At 36.3% G+C, this 19992-nt stretch overlaps 3 protein-coding genes across 4 annotated transcripts in view; 1 reads left to right on the forward strand and 2 right to left on the reverse strand.

The window, feature by feature from the left end:
* The window catches only part of LOC142344443 (uncharacterized), a 233979-nt gene that overhangs the window by 135452 nt on the left and 78535 nt on the right, over positions 1-19992 (reverse strand). The window lies entirely within an intron of this gene.
* LOC142344442 (uncharacterized) lies at positions 446-4706 on the reverse strand. Its single transcript, XM_075396091.1, has 3 exons — positions 3721-4706; positions 3054-3260; positions 446-901 (listed from the first exon to the last, which is right to left on the reverse strand). The coding sequence occupies exons 1-3, from the start codon at positions 4081-4083 to the stop codon at positions 611-613; spliced, it is 861 nt and encodes a 286-aa protein (XP_075252206.1). The 5' UTR covers positions 4084-4706; the 3' UTR covers positions 446-610.
* Positions 15595-19693, forward strand: LOC142343921 (28S rRNA (cytosine-C(5))-methyltransferase-like). The gene is made up of 3 exons (XM_075395319.1): positions 15595-16625; positions 17300-17498; positions 19361-19693. Exons 1-3 carry the CDS (start codon positions 15624-15626, stop codon positions 19675-19677), a joined length of 1518 nt encoding a protein of 505 aa, XP_075251434.1. The 5' UTR covers positions 15595-15623; the 3' UTR covers positions 19678-19693.

The raw sequence follows: 19992 nt of genomic DNA on the forward strand, positions 1-19992 counted from the left end.
GATGTGAAGGAATCGGACTCAGGAGGTCGGGGTTTAAACCCTACCATCCTCTGATGTTTTTCCACCCATAAAGAAAAATGTACGCCCTGCCTGTCATTCGAGAGCATCTTTTAGTCGGTTTGTTAACTTTTCTTCTAAGTACGCGATTCACCGAAACTTTTGAGGAGACAATTTCATAGTGTAAAGGGCGGTTCTTGATCATTTTAGCCTGACCCCACCCCCCCCCCCCCCCCCACCCTTAACCCTCCCTTCACCCCGCACTCCCCCGTCCATCCTCCTGGAGCTGGTGATTTGAACCCCCCCCCCCCTCGTCCAGTCCTCCAAACCGTACCCCCATCGCTTGACCGTACCCCCATCGCTGTCACGTGGTAGATGTCTGTCACCTATTATACCAGACGCTTAATATTTTCCGAATCTTACCGACAGCTTTGAAATGAAATGAAAGCACAAGATCAAGGTTTATTTGAGCATTGCGAAAATATTATCGAAGCATATGAGACTTTTTGAATACGCATTTTGTCTGATATTCACACCTGCAGCGTCGACTCATTTGAATAATTGGTATTTGGTAAATAATTGGTCAAAAGTTTGTGCTGTTAAACTGAATTGATCAGAGGGACTGCAATCTCATTCGCTTAGACATAGATTGTAGTCGCATTCGTTTCTGAAGAGATTGAAGTCTCATTCTCTTTTGGAGTGACTGGAGTCTCATTCTCTTTTGCAGAGATTGAAGTCGCATCCGTTTGTCCTCTTCGGAGGTCTGTTGTTGGTCTGCTGTTTGGTCTTGATCGTTGTCTTCTGTTTCAGGAGGCATCTCGTAGCTCCCACAGAATGCCCTCTTTAGTGACTGGAGTCGCATCCTCTTCTCTGGTTCCCAGACATCTGCTATTTCGTCCCCTCTCTGAAATCGAACCGAGAAATTTTTGGCCGAACTGAGAGATTTTATTTTAAGGCTATGTCGAATGTAGGTTAATTGAACGTATGAAGTGGGTGTTTTAAATTTATCAGCCAATCAAAGTCCTTAAATTCTATATTTTTGTTCGTCTTTTTGTTGGTTCCTTCAATGTTTGGCAACACTATGCAATGCTGAATAAATGAACTACCTCCACCTCAAGGTGAGGTTGGCGATTGATCATAAATAATCCTTGAAATTAGGATTAGTCTCTAAATCAGAGCTCAGACAAGAGACCCTTATATTTTAGACACCAATTAAGTCTATGGGGGCAAAAGGCTAAGATATTGCGGTCGTCCTAGACTATATGGTCTGAATAAGGATTAGTTATCCTCGTTGAATTTTCCTCTAAGTTTGACTTCTTGACAACTTTGAGTTGCGTTTCTTGTTGATAGCAAAGCCAATATTCCAAACTGGCAGCTCGACGAGATAGCCCCATTTGAAGTTTTTTGTTTTTATTTGTTGGTTTTTATTTATTTTTGGTTTTATTTATTTTGTGGTGAAATATTGACAGCGGAATTTTTTTGTCATGAAGTGTTCGGCGATATCTTTAGCGTGAGAAATGAAAGTGTTATCAATCAAAATTTTCCGAAAAACAATCCATCTGTGAAAGAAAATTTTCTCATTTTTATATTGAAATTGTTTGGTGGTTACTACTCTTCACACACACTAACCTATAACAGATACACATCGTTTTTGTGTCGTTTGGTCATGTCTATGTGGTTGTCCATGCCTTTGGCTGTACATGTGAGCGAACGTGTATCTCTCTCTCTCTCTGTCGGTGTGTATGTATGCGTGTGTGTGTGTGTGCGTCTGTTTGTATGAGTGTGTGTGTGTGCGTGTGCGTGTTTGTATATGTGTGTGTGTGTGTGTGTGTGTGTGTGTGTGTGTGTGTGTGTGCGTGCGTGTGTGCATGTGCGTGTGTTCGAGAGAGAGAGAGAGAGAGAGAGCGAGCGAGCGAGCGAGCATCTATGTGCACCTGTTTGTGTGCATGTATGACTCAAATATTTGCACGCATGAATGCGTAATTAGATTGAAGAATCTTCCATTTCGAGTCTAGGGTAGACTTTTTCAAGAACAGTTGTCGGAAAAATGGTTGTATTTTTCATTAACCGTGATTTGCCTATAGTCGAGAGTAGATTTTTAGATGTAAAGCACATTTTTATGGCGCTTTTTATAACGTTTTTCATCTGGATGATTTTAGGAGTGTTCTCTTTTTGGTGTATATTAATCCATTTCTCAACAGCAATCTTAATAAATTATGAGACTAATTTAGTATTTCCTTCGTTTAAAAGTTTCCGTTTATTGTTGGTTTTTTCTTTGTTGAAGAAGTTTTACCAAATTTTCCATTTAATTTTATAATATCAGGGAAATTTTCGACATCTATTTAATAATGCGTTTTATACACTAAGCTTGCGTTTAATGATGCGTACCCATGTTTGAGTAGGTTTTTAATTACGCAACTAATCCGGCAGTCTACCATGAAGCTTATGTTTTCGTATTACGAACATCGTGATGTTGTAACCTTAATTTTTGACAGCGGTACTTTCACAGGCTTAATTTCAAATTTTTGTGTGTGCTTGTGCTTAAACGGGCAGCAAACAGGTGTATAATGTAATCTGAATTAGACTGCTTTTTTCTCTAGTTTGGAGTTGTTCTATAAAAAAAATTCCTTGTCGTTGTCGAGCGAAAATAATTATTTCCTGATTTTACTGACTGGTGGAAATAAAACAAGCTGATACCTAATAACAATTGCTAGCAAATAAGGCGGGGGATATTTGATATGGAAAATTTTGTCAGTTATTTTAAAGTTGCATTGCGTTTTATAATAGGTAGAAGGGTTTCAATGGATATTTTAAGTTGCTCTCGAAAGAACATTGATGCAAATATTGTAGACTAATAATGCGTCCGTTATGCCAATTTTTTTCCCAGAGCGTTTTGACTGTTGTCACGGTTGACGTCTTAATTTTTGCGTGATTTAAATCCCAATGGTAGAAGAGGGCCCATCTGTCGTTCAAGAGCAGTTCGTCTGACATTAGTCTAAAATTTTTCTACGTATCGTTTTTCTTCCAAAGACCTGGAAAAGAAATTTTGAGACTACCTTAAGGGATTGAAGCCGCATTCTCTTCTGGAGAGATTGAAGTCGCATCCGTTTTTCTTCTGAGGTCTGCTCCTGATCTGCTGTTTGGTCCTGATCGTTTTCTTCTGTTTCAGGAGGCATCTCGTAACTCCCACAGAATGCCCGCTTTAGTGACTGGAGTCGCATCCTCTTCTCTGGTTCCCAAACGTCCGCTGTATCGTCATCTCTCTGAAATTTTTACAATTACTGTACTTCTAAATAACCTTGGATCGGCTTTGGTACTTTTTTTTCTGGTGCATCAAAGGATAAAATCGACTATCAAAATTTTTTTTTAATAAAAACGTTGTTTACGTTTTTTCTTTGATTATGTGCCAATGAAGTAAACGTTCCTGTCTCTAAATGATCGAATAAAATGCGTCGTTTGGAGGCTCAGTGACTGAAATGAACATCGCCTTGACTCGGGTAATTTTGTTCGATAGTGACCCCCCGTACTTTTATAGGTTTCACATTAGGCAGAGTTCCTTTTATAGGGTTTACCTGTTACAGATAAATCAACAGTAAAATTTCTTCTGGTCATGGATCTATATTTTTAGGTGATGGACAGCGCGTGAGTCCCATGCTCTAAAATTTTATCAGACGTCTTGAAAACCAGAAATTGGGTGTGGTCTGAAACATTTTTGATCATTACCTTTTTGAGAGATTGGAGTCTAATCCGTTTCTTCATAGACTGAAGTCGCATGCGTTTGTTGAGAGCACCGTCCTGGTACATTGTGGGTTCCCCGATGTCACGTGAGTACATTTGGATCCGGATGCGTTTGTCGTTGGCAGCGTCTGGATCTTCTGTGGTTGCCAGTCTCTCCTCGTCCTCCATAGCCTCTCTTTGCACTTTCTCGTTCTCAGTAAACGCCATGTCGTACAGCTTCTCGTCTACGCTCTTGGGAACGGTGTACTTGGGACTCCAGTCCACATCCGATTCAGCCGCGACCAAATAGGCAGCAATGTAAATTAAACAGAAGGCAGTTGTTGTTGAAATCGGAATCCTTGCCATCATTCGCTTCCCGGTTAATTCTCTTCTCGAGAAAACAGATAGCGAGAGGTACGTTGGCAACTGGACGTTGGTGGGTCTTTGCGAATTATGAGAAATTTGGGCTAATTATTTTCGGAAATTGGGGAAAGAAAGGAAAAGGTAGTGAAAGCGTTGATTGAAAGGTGCGATTGTTGTGAACCAAATAAGGCTGGAGTGGGATTGTTTGTTTGTTTGTTTGTTTGATTGTTGGGTAGGCAAAGAGGAATGAAGAAGAATAGGATAATAATGATGGAGAAGAAGGTCTAGCTGGACAAAGGGAGAGAGGGGGCGATAGATGGATGCAAGGAAGGAAATCAATTAGCAGGCTGTATATGCTCAAATAGATAGGACAATTAAGGCATTGTTAGCAGACTGTGATTGGTGAAACAAAGCGTATAATTAAGAGGAAGGGTACAGGAACAGCACCACAACAACAATCACAGGGCCAGGTAGCTTTCACTATTCTGCTAGGTTATGGACTCTATTGGTGATGTTTCCTCTTCCCTGTTTTTTACTACCCCTTTGGTCAACTAGTGTCTGTTGCAACATTAGTCGAATGGTCATCGAAATTGAGACTTAAAACTTGATTTGAGCTGACTACCTTCTTCCAAGTTTTTCGAACAATATGATTCTAGGAAGCACAGAATCAGTATAACAGAAAGAGGAAAAATGATTATTTTTATGATTATTTATTTTAAGAATGTTCGTATTTTGAACGTTAGCTCGCGCTTCCGACGAGAAACGTACTATTAATTTGTCAGTTTTAAAAGTTCTGGAGCAATTGTCTTTACTTTTATAAACACCCCCCCCCCCCCCCAGAGATCACCCGCAATGTTTTGTTCGTTATCGTTTGGGCTCTTCCCCTATAATCTATGTATGTTAATGTACAAAGTGTTAAAATAAGTGGTTTCAAGGTTTTCTTCTGGAAGCTTTCTGGAATGTTTCTTGGTCAAATAAAACTGCAGAACACGGTCAACTAAAGTGAAACGAAAAAAAAACTTTTATATTTTAAATAAATGAAATTCGGTTTGAATGTGAACTACGGAGTGGGTACATAAAGGGAACTACTCCTCCCGAAATGATTGAAAAGGTGAAAATTTTTCAAATTACTAAATTCCAATGGACTAGCCAAACAATGAACAGGTAATAAAAATGACAAGACTTGAATCGCAGACAAGACTTGAGTTTTTTCATGTAAGAAAACCCTAACAGTACACTTCTGAGTCTGAAGAAAGAAGTGTATAAACAAACGACGATGATGATGATGATAACTCGTGGAAGAACAAACGGCTCCAAATGAGAGAAACGCCATTCGATATGCAAAATTTTTGAGAACTTTGAGAAAATTTGAAGGTAAACAAGGAGGTTCGTTAATTACGTTGGCACATAATGTTCAAACCCGTACATCCACATTCTTGGCTGAAGTATCTACTATTTAAACTAGAGATTGACTACCTTCAAAATAAAGACCAGTTACATTTTTTTCTCAAATTTTGATAGATTCGTTTTTTTAAAAAATAGAGATGTGTATGTCAAACAGGATGTGTATGACAAAGTCGGTTGCAGCATAGCAAACATAAGGGCCAAATAGCACAGTCGGCAGTGTATATGGTTATCAAGCGGGAGGTCAGTGGTTCGAATCGCGGTGGGGGTAAATGTTCTTCCACCCCCTGTCGTTCGAGAGCAATTCTTCCGACATTAGTCGGTTAATTGCTCTTTAACGAAGTTCATAGCAATTATTGTAAACGTGTCTTTTTAATGCAAAATTTTTGCTTGACGGTTTTAACTTTTCGAGTGACTTTTACGCCCTTGAGTTTTTGCGTTTTGCGTGATCTAAAATTTCTTAATCACTATTACAATTTCAAGTAGCTGAACTCTATTGGCGGCAATTTAATACTAAAAGTCAAATGAAAAGTGCGCCAAAACTGGTGCCATTTTTCACTTTAAATTTTAATAGTGGTATATGTTAACCTCTAATGTGGTTGTTTGAAGCCCACTATTGAACTTCTTAGTCCCATTTAGGCTTCCCCTCCCTCCCTTCCTCCCCCCCCCCCCCCGACTGAAGCAGGCTGCAATTGATTAGAGCTCCCACTAGTCGTTTGACAGCAATTCTTCCGACGTTTAGTCGGTTATGTTTATTAGTGAGATCAAATTTAAGGCGCGATCCAGAAAGATTAACAAAACTTCGAAAACAATTATCTTTTGGTCAGTAAAATTAGCTAGTAAATGGATTAACTAACTAATTTTAAAGATTCCATCAGAAGGATGATCAGACAAGTTATTATTGATACTAGAGAAGTCAACAAAAAAACATTCAACTAGGCGCCAAAAATTCACTATTTGATGTGAAATAAAAGTCAAAAAACAAAAAATAAATCAGTAGGAAGCAGCAACCCGACACAAAAATTGGGAAACTATTTTTCTAAAAATTTGGACGTTTGAAGCAAAGTTTTTTAAAAATTGCTATCAATCGGACTCATTCAGGATTTTCACTTGCGTACATAGCAAGCCTATCCGGCTTGTCAACAATTAGCCACATGGAAAGACATCAAAATCTTGCGAAATCAAATATTTACAACAGTATTTGGATTCTAATATGCTTCATTTTTTGCCTATAACGATTTTACTCAGATAAAAGAGTGAGGTAACAAAAATAGCCACAAGAACGGTCAGAACTCAATATTCACTAACATTTTGTCAAAATGATTTGTCATTCAAATTACTATTAGATATGAACTCAAATTGTCAATAAGGTTCATTTATGAAACTGTAGCCATCAATAGAGTTTTAATTACTCAGATTGTTAAAACTGCACAAAAATCTAACAATTATAGCCGAAATTCAAAAGCTCAATTTTTACGGAAGCAAATAGTTTCAAAGTAATCGATAGCGTAGAGTAATAACTGAAAAAATTGTATTGTTTGATTTGGAACTCATCAGAACTTCAATGAAAAGCTGTCAGTTTTGACACTCAATAACTTTAGAACATAAAGAACAAAAAACTGGGAAAATTTCACAAATTTTAGTATTTTATGAAAACAGTCTCAAAGTCAGAAAATCATTAGTTATTCGCCGTCCGTTTCAAACAACAGTATCAATGCACCATTACAAAACATGGTTTGCCTTGAGTTTAGTTTGCCAGAATGTAAGGCGAAAAATAGCAAACTGGAGTCAAATAGCCGCACGTGAAAAAAATTCTCTAAAAACTCAACAATCTATATTCAAATCCAAATCTGTTTTAAAAAAATTCAATGAGACAAAAAATAGCCTGTTTATTGCTTCACTGTTACTAGAGCACGGAAATGTTTAAAATATTAACATAACCGAGCGGAAATTTACAAAAATGGACCCAAATTGGCCATAAATGTTAACAAATTCACGTTTCATATCAGATATTCCCAAAATCTTAAACCTCGATATATCCACGAAACTTCTTTGAAAAAAACTGTCTACTCTATAATTGATTGACCGGCTTGACTTGCTTATTTTCTCTACTCTGGCGCTTGATACCACTCACTAATCTTTACGAAAGAAAACAAGAAGTCAAATGGCCGCACGTGATAAAAATTCTAAAAACTGAAAATGCTATTTTCAAATACAAATGTGTTTTTTTAAAAAATACGTTGAAAGCAAAAATACCCTTGTTACTGCATCAGTGCTACTAAAGCATGAAAATGTTCAAAATAGTAACGTAATTGAGCGGAAATTTAAAAAAAAAATTGACCGAAAATGGCCATAAATGTTTACAAAATAGTAGCACTGGCGAAACAAAATAGATCCAAAAAGAATATGCTTTACTTGCTTAAATTCCAAAACTCTGAGCTTGATGGGCTTTCTCTTGATACCACTCACAACTCTCTACGATAAATAATATAGCGATCGGACGAATTGACTGAACAAAAAACAGTTGAGCTTATAGTTCCTTGATCCACCGCCCTCACCCTGATCCACCGCCCTCGGTGCTCGTTAAAATTTTCCACTAACCTTTTCCTTAAAATTTTTAAATAATCAAGTGTGTTGTTTGCAGGGTGGGTTTTATCAATTTTGAAAGTTTATTCCACGAGCACATATAGCTAAAGTTTAAGTGTATATGTGTGTGTGAAACTGTCGACTGTGTTCTAAGATTTTGTTTTTGAAGTCAGCATTGACAGAATTGACAACCACATTCAAACTCTGAAGTTTGCGCTAATTAGGAAGAAAGTAGTGTTTTATTTTTCGACAGAAACTGCGTGTTGCATTCCAGCTCATTGTTAATGTAATTAAATTACGCAAAGTTTTTGAATCGGAGTAAAAAGACGTTGAAATATAACTGGAATGGTGATTGATGAGCTTTGATCTCAATATATTTTTTTGAAAAATTTAATTCCTTACAAAATCTATTGTTTTTGCATGTAGCAATTTTTTTCAATTTTTTAAAAAATTGGTCATCTACAAATTACAAAAAGGTAATGAATGTGGCGGATCTCTTAGTAAACGGTAAGAAGTTTTTTCAATGATCTGAAATTTTGGTAAACACTTCTACTGTTATAAAGTTGTGGCAGAGTTTTTAGATTGGTTATAGAATTCTGAAGCGTCTAACCATAATTTTTTTTCGTTTACATGACAATATGCCCAATGCCAAAATACCCAATGTACCATTATACCCAATTTATTACCTTTGATCTTTTCGTTCAATAATCCGATTACAAATCAGCGGTATGTTTTTTTCTAATAATTAAGCTGATAATTTAATTCCATATTTGGTTGTGATTGTTTCATATCAAGTCCCTCGGGCCGCTAAGACTCGGCCATGGCCCACGAAGCATGGCCAAACGCACTAGCTAAATGTTATGCTAAATAATCATTCTGGTAATTTCAAGATAAAGTATTGGGTATAATTGGGTATTTTGTCCTCACACCTTTTTACCTAATGAAACAAAATGCAATCTGCATTCTAGATCTTGTCCTTGGTAAAATTTGGCGTCCTTATTTTGGACACGGACCTGCTGACGTTGGGAATAAGGCCGGCCTGATAAGAAATTTCGATGTTGACAAAAAGCAACCAGTCAGTTCCTGGTGCAAGAACCTACCTTGAACTGTTAAAATGGCGGCGATAAAGCAGAAAAATAATTGAAGCTGGGTTTTAGTTGGGTTGGAAGTGATATTTTTGTCAATACAGTCTGGGTTGTTTGAACGTTCCCGTCCGATTAGTCGGCGCTTTGAGGGGGGAAGTAATAGAAAATCGTCTTATGTTGTCACTGGTAAATATCTGTATGCCTACTGGGTGCTCAAAACAAATTTACATAAAAGCAATTCTAAAAAGTGGCCCTTGTAGTGGTGAGTTGTCTCGCTTTCATTTTTATTGAAGAAGAATCTCACACGAGAGGGGTAGCATAAGTGATGTATAGCCACACCTCCGCTCACTATTCTATCAAGTTTTGATGTTCCTCCTGCTAGACAAAATACAGTCCAAATCCTCCTTGATATTTTGTATCCGGTTCTATATCTTTTCCCCCCTACATCATTTAACCCCGCGGACTATTCCCAATTCATACGTTGTTCTAATTTTGGGTATAAAACCCGAAACTTAATGCCATATTTGTCTCTAATTTTGATTGCTAATTTTGCAAATTATTTTAAGAATTTCAATCGGGGTGAAATAATGATAGAGGGTCGAATTAATCAAGGTTAAATGGCGGGTGAATCAATGCGGATTAAATAAAAGGGCGTGTGAGATTAATAAGGGTGGAAAGGCGGGAGATCTTGGTATCCATGTCCTGTGAAAGTTGGATCTCCTGTCTGTAAAGAGGGGGCGGGGGGGGGGGGGGTAGAATTAGGAGCGCAATCAGTCCACCTGTGCACAAAGTAGCTTCCCTTTTCCAATATGGAGGAAATTGGGCGGTTATCTTGTGTTTACCCAAAGTGCCTTTGTCAGCCCTAGTATGGGGGTTCGTCTGTGTGCTCAATAAAACAACAGAAAAGTGATTAGAATTAACGGATACTTTGTCTCTGAAAATAGCTTAGATGCAATTCAACCTATGAGTATAGTATGATCAGGTTTTCAAAACGAAAAGTTGCAGGTTTTACGCGCCTTGGGTTTTCATCTTAAAAAATACTTTGATCCCAAAAGAAGATTTTCAATACAATGACAAATTCTACAACGAAGATATTAAATTAAAGCAAATATCACAGTTCTTGAGTTTAAGGAATGATCACGTTAAACTAGTGTAAGCTTAAGTCTAAATGGTATGCTGGCTCTCCATAAGCTATTTTGTGACGGTTGGAACTTTTGACTTGCCCTGGTCCAACTATTTGTTATGTGCCCTATGCAACTGCTGTTCAAGTGCATAATTTTGTGCATAAATATTTTTTAAAAATAGCCTTTATTTTTGTTAGGTAGAAAGTTATCGGAATGAAAAAAGTAATAACACGATTCAGCTGCTCTAACCAAAAGTGTATCTTCAGATAGTTAGTTTCGAATTTGAGCCTAAATTGTATCTTATTTGCGATTATTTTGCTGGTATTCTAAAGAAGGGACACTCAAAAATGTTTGAAGGATGATGGCCTTTTAGAAATATTTAGTTCCCACAGTTTAATAAATTTATATCTCTGAAGAGTGATTACTTTTTGTTGATTTACTCAAGAATACTACAATTATCATTGAGAACTTAATCACTGACAAACTATCTTTCTTGACACCTCAAAAGCAGCGGATAACCCATTCAGCGACCCATTGTCGATTTATCCAGATATATTTTCGTAGTTTCTTGTTATCTCTGAGGCAGTTCTTTGCAAGTTGTGAGAAATATATGAGAATGGTTTTGACAGGGCTTGAAGAGCGGATTATGCGTCTGTTTTTGACGTTTTCCCAATCGATTCTGCTAAATAAAAGAGATCAATGTGTGCAGAATGCTTATTGCGTTCATTCCTTTAACCCAATTAACGATGATTTAGGTTATTCGATGATTTTAATGAATTTGTTTGTATTTGTATTTTTGAAAGTGCTCGCGTTTGTGTTTTTGAATGAGCATTTGAGTTTTTCAGGAAGGAATATTTTGTGAAAGCAAGCTTTTAAAGACAATTTTGGGTTCACTGTACATAACTAATTTTGAAAAATGACCGTTGTACACAAAGCCGCTTTCTGTAAAGCGACACAGTTGGTCGTTTCGGTCGTTGGCGGAAAAGATTTTTTAGAGCAGCATGTACTCACTGGAATTATTGTTCCGACCCCCACCTAAGTGGGGAGGGAGGAACTATATACTCAACTGGGTTTTTTTTGTTCAGTCAGATTTGGCCGACCGATATATTCATCGTAGAGAATTGTGAGTGGTATCATTAAAAAGCCCGTCCAGCGTAGACTCTGGAATTAAAAAGATTTTTTCGATTTTCGTTTTTTACAGGGAGTTATCGAGGTTTAAAGTTTTGTGAACATTCGACTGTTTTTGTTCACATTTTCAGTAATTTTTGCTAAAATTTGGCACAATTTCGCTAATATAATATAAAGTAAGTTAAAATTTTGTTGTTGTTGTTACCGTTAGAGATAGAAGAGCGTTGCTGAATTGTTTGATTGAAATTTTTTTGGCTAAAAATTTTGAGAAAATTTTCAAAATTCAAACTTTTTTCATCAAAAATGGCACAAAATAAGCTTTTTTGGTCCACTTTGTTAACGTTTACCAGAATTAGTGACCTAGAAACCTTAACACAGACTCCTTAACCTCAAAAAGAGCACTTATTGCAACAAGGTGCCGTGTGAAAGTCTTCTGGAATTAAAAATTTGCCGTTTTTGCAGATTTAACTCGATAATTATGCAAAATGCATATTTTTTCAATATTTGAAGAATTCCACTCAACAATTGGTCTAATTCGCAAATAATTGGAACACTAGGTTGGTTTGCTGGGCGCGCGACAAAATCAGGGAGAGGTTAGATACTATCATGGGCTCTTTGAATCAGAAACTTTTTGGTTTTTGTTTTGATGCTGCCTTTTTTCAAAATATTTTGCTTTTGTTTTTAACGTTAATTACTGACAATATTTTCATTCACGGCTCTGTTAATGACAGCTCCAATTTACGTAAATTTGAGGCCAAATGTAGATACAGTTTGTTTTCAGAGAACCAAAGGGTTTTTATGGCTTTGAGGAAGAGTTTTAGTAAAATTTAACTGAATTATTGTCTTTTGCCTTTAATTGTTATTATTTTAGCAGTCTGATTTCTAAATTTAGCCACTCAAAGATCTAAATTTTTTTCTCAAAAGGTGCAAGTGAACCTTTTCTATTCCTTGGGTTGTTACCTAATGTCTCTTATGTTATTGAATGTATTTCTTTTAAGGAAAATTCTGTGATTTTTTGAACTTGTCAATTTTTTATAATATTTTAGACAACATTTTGCTTATCCTCAGTAAGTACAGGTCAACTTTTCCTCCCTATAGAATAAAAACTAATTTTTCGGCCGATTGTTTTAACAGAAGATTTTCTTGCTTTTGTTACTACGAGTTTTCATACAAAATTTTCTGATTTTTGTGCAAAATTGCCCATTCTTGCTGTTGTTTTTGTTTATTTTGTGAATTGTCACACTATATAACAATCTAACTGAAAAAATTTTTACAACAGTTGAAATTGAACGTAATTTTTGTTTTCATTACTATGGTTTGAAGGGCTACGACACTTCTCTTGCAGAAATTGGAGTTTTTTTTTATTTTTGCCCTGTATTTGTTGTTAATTTTTGTTGTCATATGCAAAATATTGTGTAATTAAAGGTCTCAGTGGCCAACTCTATATAAACAAGAGAACTTAAATAAATGATATTGGTAAAAAACTAATGGCTGGTTTGACTTACAAATTATTTTTCTAAAAAAAGTGTAATAGTATTCTTCAACTTGTCCCTTTTTGTTCTCGTTTGCCGTTTTCTTGGTATTTTATAATATTGTACCATTTTCGTAAATTAGATTCATTATTTAGAGCTTTTTTAAATGTTTCTTGTACCAAACAATGATTTTTCTGTTGTTTAAACTTTTTAAATGATGTCTTCAGGACTTAGACGATTTGTTTCAGCAGAATTTTGTGAAGTTTAGATCCATTTCAGTTTTCGTGGTTCTTTTTGTTGTCTTTTTGTGATAGTCGTTTTACAAGAAGGTGTTACGCTAATCAAAGGAGACGCAAATGAAGATGTTATATTCGCGTGGTTAATATCTTATGGTTAATCGCGGTTAAATTTAATGGCTTCAAAACTGTGGTTTCGTAAAGTTGTTTGTGAAACTTATTAGTTCAGCTTGTATTTAATGTTATTTATTAGCCTTATGATTTAGCCTCATTAATAACAGTCGCAATTAGTATTCCGAGTAATTGCAAGACAAACTGTCTACTCTTTTAGTCGAAAGCTTTTTTTGGCTCTAAATTTTGAAAATAATTATTTTTAATAAAAAAAGAGATAGATTTTTGAGATCTGCCAATTTTATTTCTGTTTATTGTGGCTAAGCATCTCTATATACAATTCACATCATTTATCTTTTCAAATACATTTTGCTCTTCATCACGGTTTTATTTTCCTCAAATGGTCTTTTTTCTTGAAATAACCAGTTTTCACAAAACCGATTTTCGGGATTTTTGCAAACTTTCCTCCTTTCTGTAGGTTTTTGTTTTTTTCTTCACAGTATCACAATGAAGGGTGTCCTTTGACTTACAAATTTCGTAAACTGCAAAAAATGCAAACGAAGATTTTTTTTGTTTTTAGTGATCAGCTTAATATTTAATTGTTTGGGGGGGGGCATTGTTTTCGCGCATAATTTTTCGTGCAAATTTTTCGTTTTTACCTGTATTTGTCGTTCTTTTTGTAGTCTTATGAGAAAGGCCTCAGTCGCTCTCTATTGAGGTATAAATGACTCTCTCAATGATTTCAATTGATGCGTAATGTTTCTAATCAGTTCGAATTCAATTCTTTTTTTAAAAAAAAGCTGTGTTTTCATAAATTTTTGCCGCTTTTGCTCATTTCTAGTCGACTTCTTGCCAAGTCGCATTGAGGAAAAGTCCCATTTTTTGTTCCCAATAAGTACCGGTTAATCGTCTTAGTATAATTTTTATCTTATTCCTTTTTGATTTGGTTATTAGTGGTTTTCAAAAAAATGGACAAGGAGTTTTGGTCGTAATTAATATTTGTAACTATTTGATTTTTATTGCCCTTTTTTTCTGGTAGACATATTTTGGATAGTCACAGGTCTCATAGGCCCTCTAGAGTAGATTGTTTTATTCTTTTAGTAGTTTGTTGAACGATATGTTGATATGTTAATTTTTTTTATCTCTTCCTCATTTGGTAGACAATTAAGTGAAAAATGTAGATGAGCGGGGTCGGAACTTAATGTGCAAACGCACATTACCGAGCCTCCTTGTTCCGTTTAAATTTGTATACAGTTTGTATTTTTGTTGGAAATAAGTTATGTCTGCTATTTTTGAGTTCAAAAAATAATAGGAAAATTGTAATGTTGAATCAAGTATTCGCTCTCATGAAGCAATTAGAGATTTTGTCAATAACCCGATATATTTTTTGTAAATGATTATTGCAGATATCAAAATTCTATCTTTTAGTACCGGTGGCATTATGAAAGCATTCCTGGTTGATATCATAATTCAAAAAATTATAAAAATAAAACTTCATATGTCGTCTATGAAAAGCTGTCATCTTAGGACTTTGGAAGTTCTAAAAAATTTTTTTAAGAAATCCTAAAATCGGCTGAAACTAAACGCAAACTATAGTAAAAAAAAATCTGGAATTTTCCAGTGACCTCGTATTTATGGAAAAGTTGTAGTCATAGAATTTCATACAGAATTTTTTTTGGCAACCTGAAACTGAGAGATCACAATTTTGGGATATTTCGGAAATTCCTTGTTCTACAGTCAAATGTTTCTTAAGCAGAACAAATGTTGCCACAGCAAACTTTTTCAATCTCAAATCTCTATTTTGCTGCTTCTTTGTCGTTATTGATATGAGCGAAGTTTAGAATTATTTAACAGCTGTCAGTAAAATAAAGAAAATAATAGGAAATTTGCCGGAACTAGCCGAACTTGAAGTAGAAATGGTCGTTTCTGAGTAATGACTATTTGGCGTGGCTGTGAACAGGAGAATTAAAAAATTTTTAATAGCAAAATCAGATTTACTCAATATTCAATTTCTCGACGAGACCACGCTCATAGAACATTAATCGTTCAGAAATTGATTCAGATTTTCAGTTCTCCTCTTGGTCCCAGCCACACCAAATACACATTACTTTTCTGTGGTTGACTTTCTGTCAAGGAAAAATTGCAATGATAATAATAGCTGTTATTGATAGGTAATTTCTATGATAAATTTCTTGATGATAATTAAAATTTTAGGATTTGAAAAGTGAAAGAATTAGTCCAATGTCAAATCAGAAATTCAATCTTTGTAATTCGTTTGTCACTCGTTTCTGTAAGCTTCATAAACTATTAACTGAACAAAGTGCGCTTATTTGAGGATATTTGCAATTACCGTGTCAACAGAAAACGTTTCTGATTTCACATTCCATTTTTAGAAGTAACATGTGCCGACTGTATTTAGAGGCTGGCAAAATACTCCATAAAAACGCACACGGAACTGGCCCCGAAACTCAATTAAGGGCTCTACTGGAAAATGACAAGACTTGTATTTTCAAGAAACGACAGTGTCTCCGTGCACTCGTCACAATTGTGAAGAATAATGAGACGCAGTTGGCGAAACAACTGCTGAAAGCAGAATCAGTCGAAAAAAGCGACGTTAAACACAAAACTGAAAAGTATTTCACCCACGCTGTTATCTTACAAGACTTTTGCAATCGGAATTTTAAAAAGCGCCTTCAAAAACGCTGTCCATTTCACGATGTTGAACACGCTCTGCAGGAGTTCGCATTTGCGAATCGTAAAGGCAGTGGAGTCGAGAAAAGTGGCGAAAATGGTGGGGATTTTACAAATTTTGGATTGGCTCAAAATACTAATGACGAATTCTCCTCAAATTTTGCAGACCCTGCTTCCTTGGAAAGCGGACATAGTGGCCTCGAAACTATTAAAGAATTCGATTATCTTCGATTTGTCAGCTCTAGTTTTAGAACTTCTGGTTATTCTGCAAATATTCGCCGAGCATCGCCGCCTTCGTCATTCGAGGTCGAAGTCGAAAACTTGGATCCGAGCACAGAAGCTATTAGTCTAGTAGAGAATAAATTATGCCTAGAGAGGAAATATTTATCGAGTCAGGAAAGTAATGACTGTTTAATACGCGCTATGAAGGCACTAACTCCCGAACAGTTCATAGTAGACCCGGTGCTACCCAACTTGTTCATGTTTGCTCGTCGAAGCAGGGTGAAAAAGAGCCCGATGTTCAAACAAGGTTTGTTCTATTCGCAAGATAGAGCCAGTGCCATGGCAGCGCATGTGCTTGGTGTTGAGGAGGGTGGAGTAGCTATGGATGCATGTGCTGCTCCAGGCAGTAAAACTTCCTGCATTTTAGACTGCTACCTTAAAGGAACGGGGAAGTTGTACGCCGTGGAAAAGGATGCATCTCGGTTTCAGGTATCGCTTGTTTTTGCTCGTAGTTTGTGATTTCTATTTCGGATTCCATGTTCCTCGAATCTACCAGAATTAATAATGGAATAGTTAAAAAAAAAGAGGAATTGAGAGTCGAAATTGGATTCATTTTATCCTGTACTATTTTATTTTGCTTTGACATTCTTTTCTTGAAATTAAAGCATAACGAATAATTTTACGGCCGCTTTTATTTTGACGTCACTTGAGTTGAGTTAAAGGTAATAGCGAAAATCAAAAATAAATTCTTTTGCTTTCATAAAATTTGGTTTTATGAACAGGCTGATGCGTTAAAGCCTCTCAAAAACGTATAGTTGATTACTGATTTTTTTTGAAAAAAATCTCATCAACATCAGAAAAATAATAGCGCCAGTCAATTAAGGAAACAATAAAGAAGCAATGAAAAAATATTTATTTTAACTTTATATTTTTAGATTTTGAAGATCAGTTGGAGGAAATTTTGTGAGATTTAGTTGATTATGAAGGAATAATTTCTTGCATTTTTAGATTGTTCTCCATATGCGATTCAAAAGATTCAAGATATGATCGGTAATGAAGATTTTAAGTTTTATTATCTTGAGGAAAATATTAATCCTACTAAAAACTAACTAGCAAGAGATATCCGTCTCAATCGTTGTTGTGAATTTATGTCTTTTGTTCAGACTCTGCAGAGACTGCTCTCCCGGTTTTCCAATGTGGCTTTCCTCAACGAAGACTTCACCAGCCTTGATCCGAGATCGTACGCTGATGTCACTCATATTCTTGTGGATCCTTCCTGTTCGGGTTCAGGCATGATCGGCTACAAGTCACACCAGGCAGACACAGAGCCACTGCACCAGGCCAGACTCATGGCCTTACAGAGTTAGTAGTAGCTTGGCGACTTTGACAATTACGATTAGCTTCACATTATTGAATAATTGCTTGTTAAAAGTTAACTTTAAAAACGATGAGTTTGGTAGATTTGAGGGATATGTTGTATGTATAATATTTGCTCGTGTGTTAAGAAAAGTATCATCTAGTGCATAAAAATGATTTGGTAAAAGCACCCCTATACATTTTTTGTGCGTAATGACAGCAGGCAGGAAATTCTGATCACAGGGACTGAAAACAAAGCCACATGTATTTGCTCTCGAACAAAATTTGAAGCAATGATTGTAAATGTGATTTTTTTGCACAATTTTTGCTTGACGGTTTTCTTCTAGAACATTCTTTTGATTTCACTTCTCGTGTGACTTTTTCACGCTTCACTTTTTCAGTGATTTGAATTGCGCGCATTCAGCAATTAAGTCTGTTTCTAAAATAAAACCGATTGTGAAAGCTGACCGGGTATAGCCCGTGTAGCGTTAATGGTGAATGGCCAAAAGTCTCATCCAGGAGGGCGTTATTTCGAACCCCTCACTTGTCAGAAGATTTCTTGTAAATTTTGTGCCTCGCCAGTCGTTCAAGAGCACGTCATTAATTGCTCTTGAACGAAGTTCATAGCAATTATTGTAAACGTGTGTGTCTTTTTACGATTCGAAGAGGAGTATTGAGATTCTACTGGTTTTTTTTAGCAGAAAGCAAGTTTGTTCATGACTTGAATTTTGACTTCTTTCTATTCGAGCATTTACCTCCGTTTTTGATTGTTGACTTCTGTTCTCGAACATTGGACTTTAACAGTAGCTTCGTTTGTAATGTATAGTAATTAGGAACTGCTGGTAATGTTCAAGGTGAAGAGGTCATTTTGAGAATTTTTTGTTCCTATATAAGTCACCCCTAATTATCTAAACTACACCGCACAACCCACCCCCCCCCCACCACCTATCTATCCCTTAATTGTTCAGTTTTGAAAGTTCTGGTGCAGTTGTCTTTACTTTTATAAACAACCCCCCCCCCAAGAGATCACCCGCAATGTTTTGTTCGTAATCGTTTGGGCTCTTCCCCTGTAATCTATGTATGTTAATGTACAGATTGTTAAAATAAGTGGTTTCAAGGTTTTCTTCTGGAATCTTTCTGGAATGTTTCTTGGTCAAATAAAACTGCAGAACACGGTCAAATAAAGTGAAACGAAAAAAACCGTTTTATGTTAAATGAATGAAATTCGGTTTGAATGTGAACTACGGAGTGGAAATTCGGTTTGAATGTGAACATTATGGCCAAATAGCACAGTCGGCAATGTATATGAAAATGGTTATGAAGCGGGAGGTCAGTGGTTGGAATCCAGGTGGGGGTAAATGTTTTTCCACCCCCTGTCGTTCGAGAGCAATTCTTCCGACATTAGTCGGTTAATTGCTCTTTAACGAAGTTCATAGCAATTATTGTAAACGTGTGTCTTTTTTAATGCAAAATTTTTGCTTGACGGTTTCGACTTTTCGAGTGACTTTTACGCCCTTAACTTTTTGCGTTTTGCGTTATCTAAAATTTCTTAATCACAATTTCAAGCTGCTGAACTCAATTGGCGGCAATTTAATACTAAAAGTCAAATGAAAAGTGAGCCGAAACTGGTGCCATTTTTCACTTTAAGTCTTAAAAGTGGTATATCTTAACCTCTAATGTGGTTATTTGAAGCCAACTATTGAACTTCTTAGTCCCATTTAGGCTCCTCCTCCCCCCTACCCGGACTGAAGCAAGCTGCAATTGATTAGAGCTTCCACGTTCGAGAGCAATTCTTCCGACGTTTAGTGGGTTATGTTTGTCGTTGTCCAACGTTAGTGGGTTTATATTTATTGTAGACCTCATTTTAGAATTTCAAGCGCAGCTGCTACTGCACGCTCTATCATTCCCTGGTGTCCAAGTGGTAGTCTACAGCACATGCAGCATCAAGTCAGAGGAGAACGAGCAGGTTGTTCAGTATGTCCTCAGGCAGACTAACGAGTGGTGCCTGGAGACAATTCCAAAACACTATAGCTCATCCAGGGGCCAGGAAATTTTCACAGAAGTAGCCCCACATTGCATCAGATTTTGGCCAGCGAAAGACTTCACCCACGGATTTTTCATTTGTAAATTTGTGAGAACTGAAAGTTATATGTCTAATACTATAGGTCAGAAAAATTCAATATAATTGTTCTTTTTCCCCAGCTGAAAAAAGTAATGAAAAGAGCTGAAAGAGATCACACTTTTCCATACTTAGATGTATTTAGAGCGTCTTGGTCGCTCTATTTTTACCTGACCTAACCTTGTTGAATTTTGGAAGCATTCGAAATCTTGAACACTGAGCAGCTGAGGAAATGGAGTCCAGTTAGTACAACTTTTTTATTAGCTACAAAGCGATAGGTGAGGCTATTATTTGCCTTCTCGTGGTTTTTTTATATTCCAAAGTATCTGGATTAAACTGGTGCGCCGTGTTTTTTAAAGATCTGTTCAAACTTCTTTCGGC

This window comes from Convolutriloba macropyga, chromosome 8, assembly GCF_964194025.1.
Source record: "Convolutriloba macropyga chromosome 8, txConMacr16.3, whole genome shotgun sequence".
Taxonomy (NCBI): domain Eukaryota; kingdom Metazoa; phylum Xenacoelomorpha; order Acoela; family Convolutidae; genus Convolutriloba; species Convolutriloba macropyga.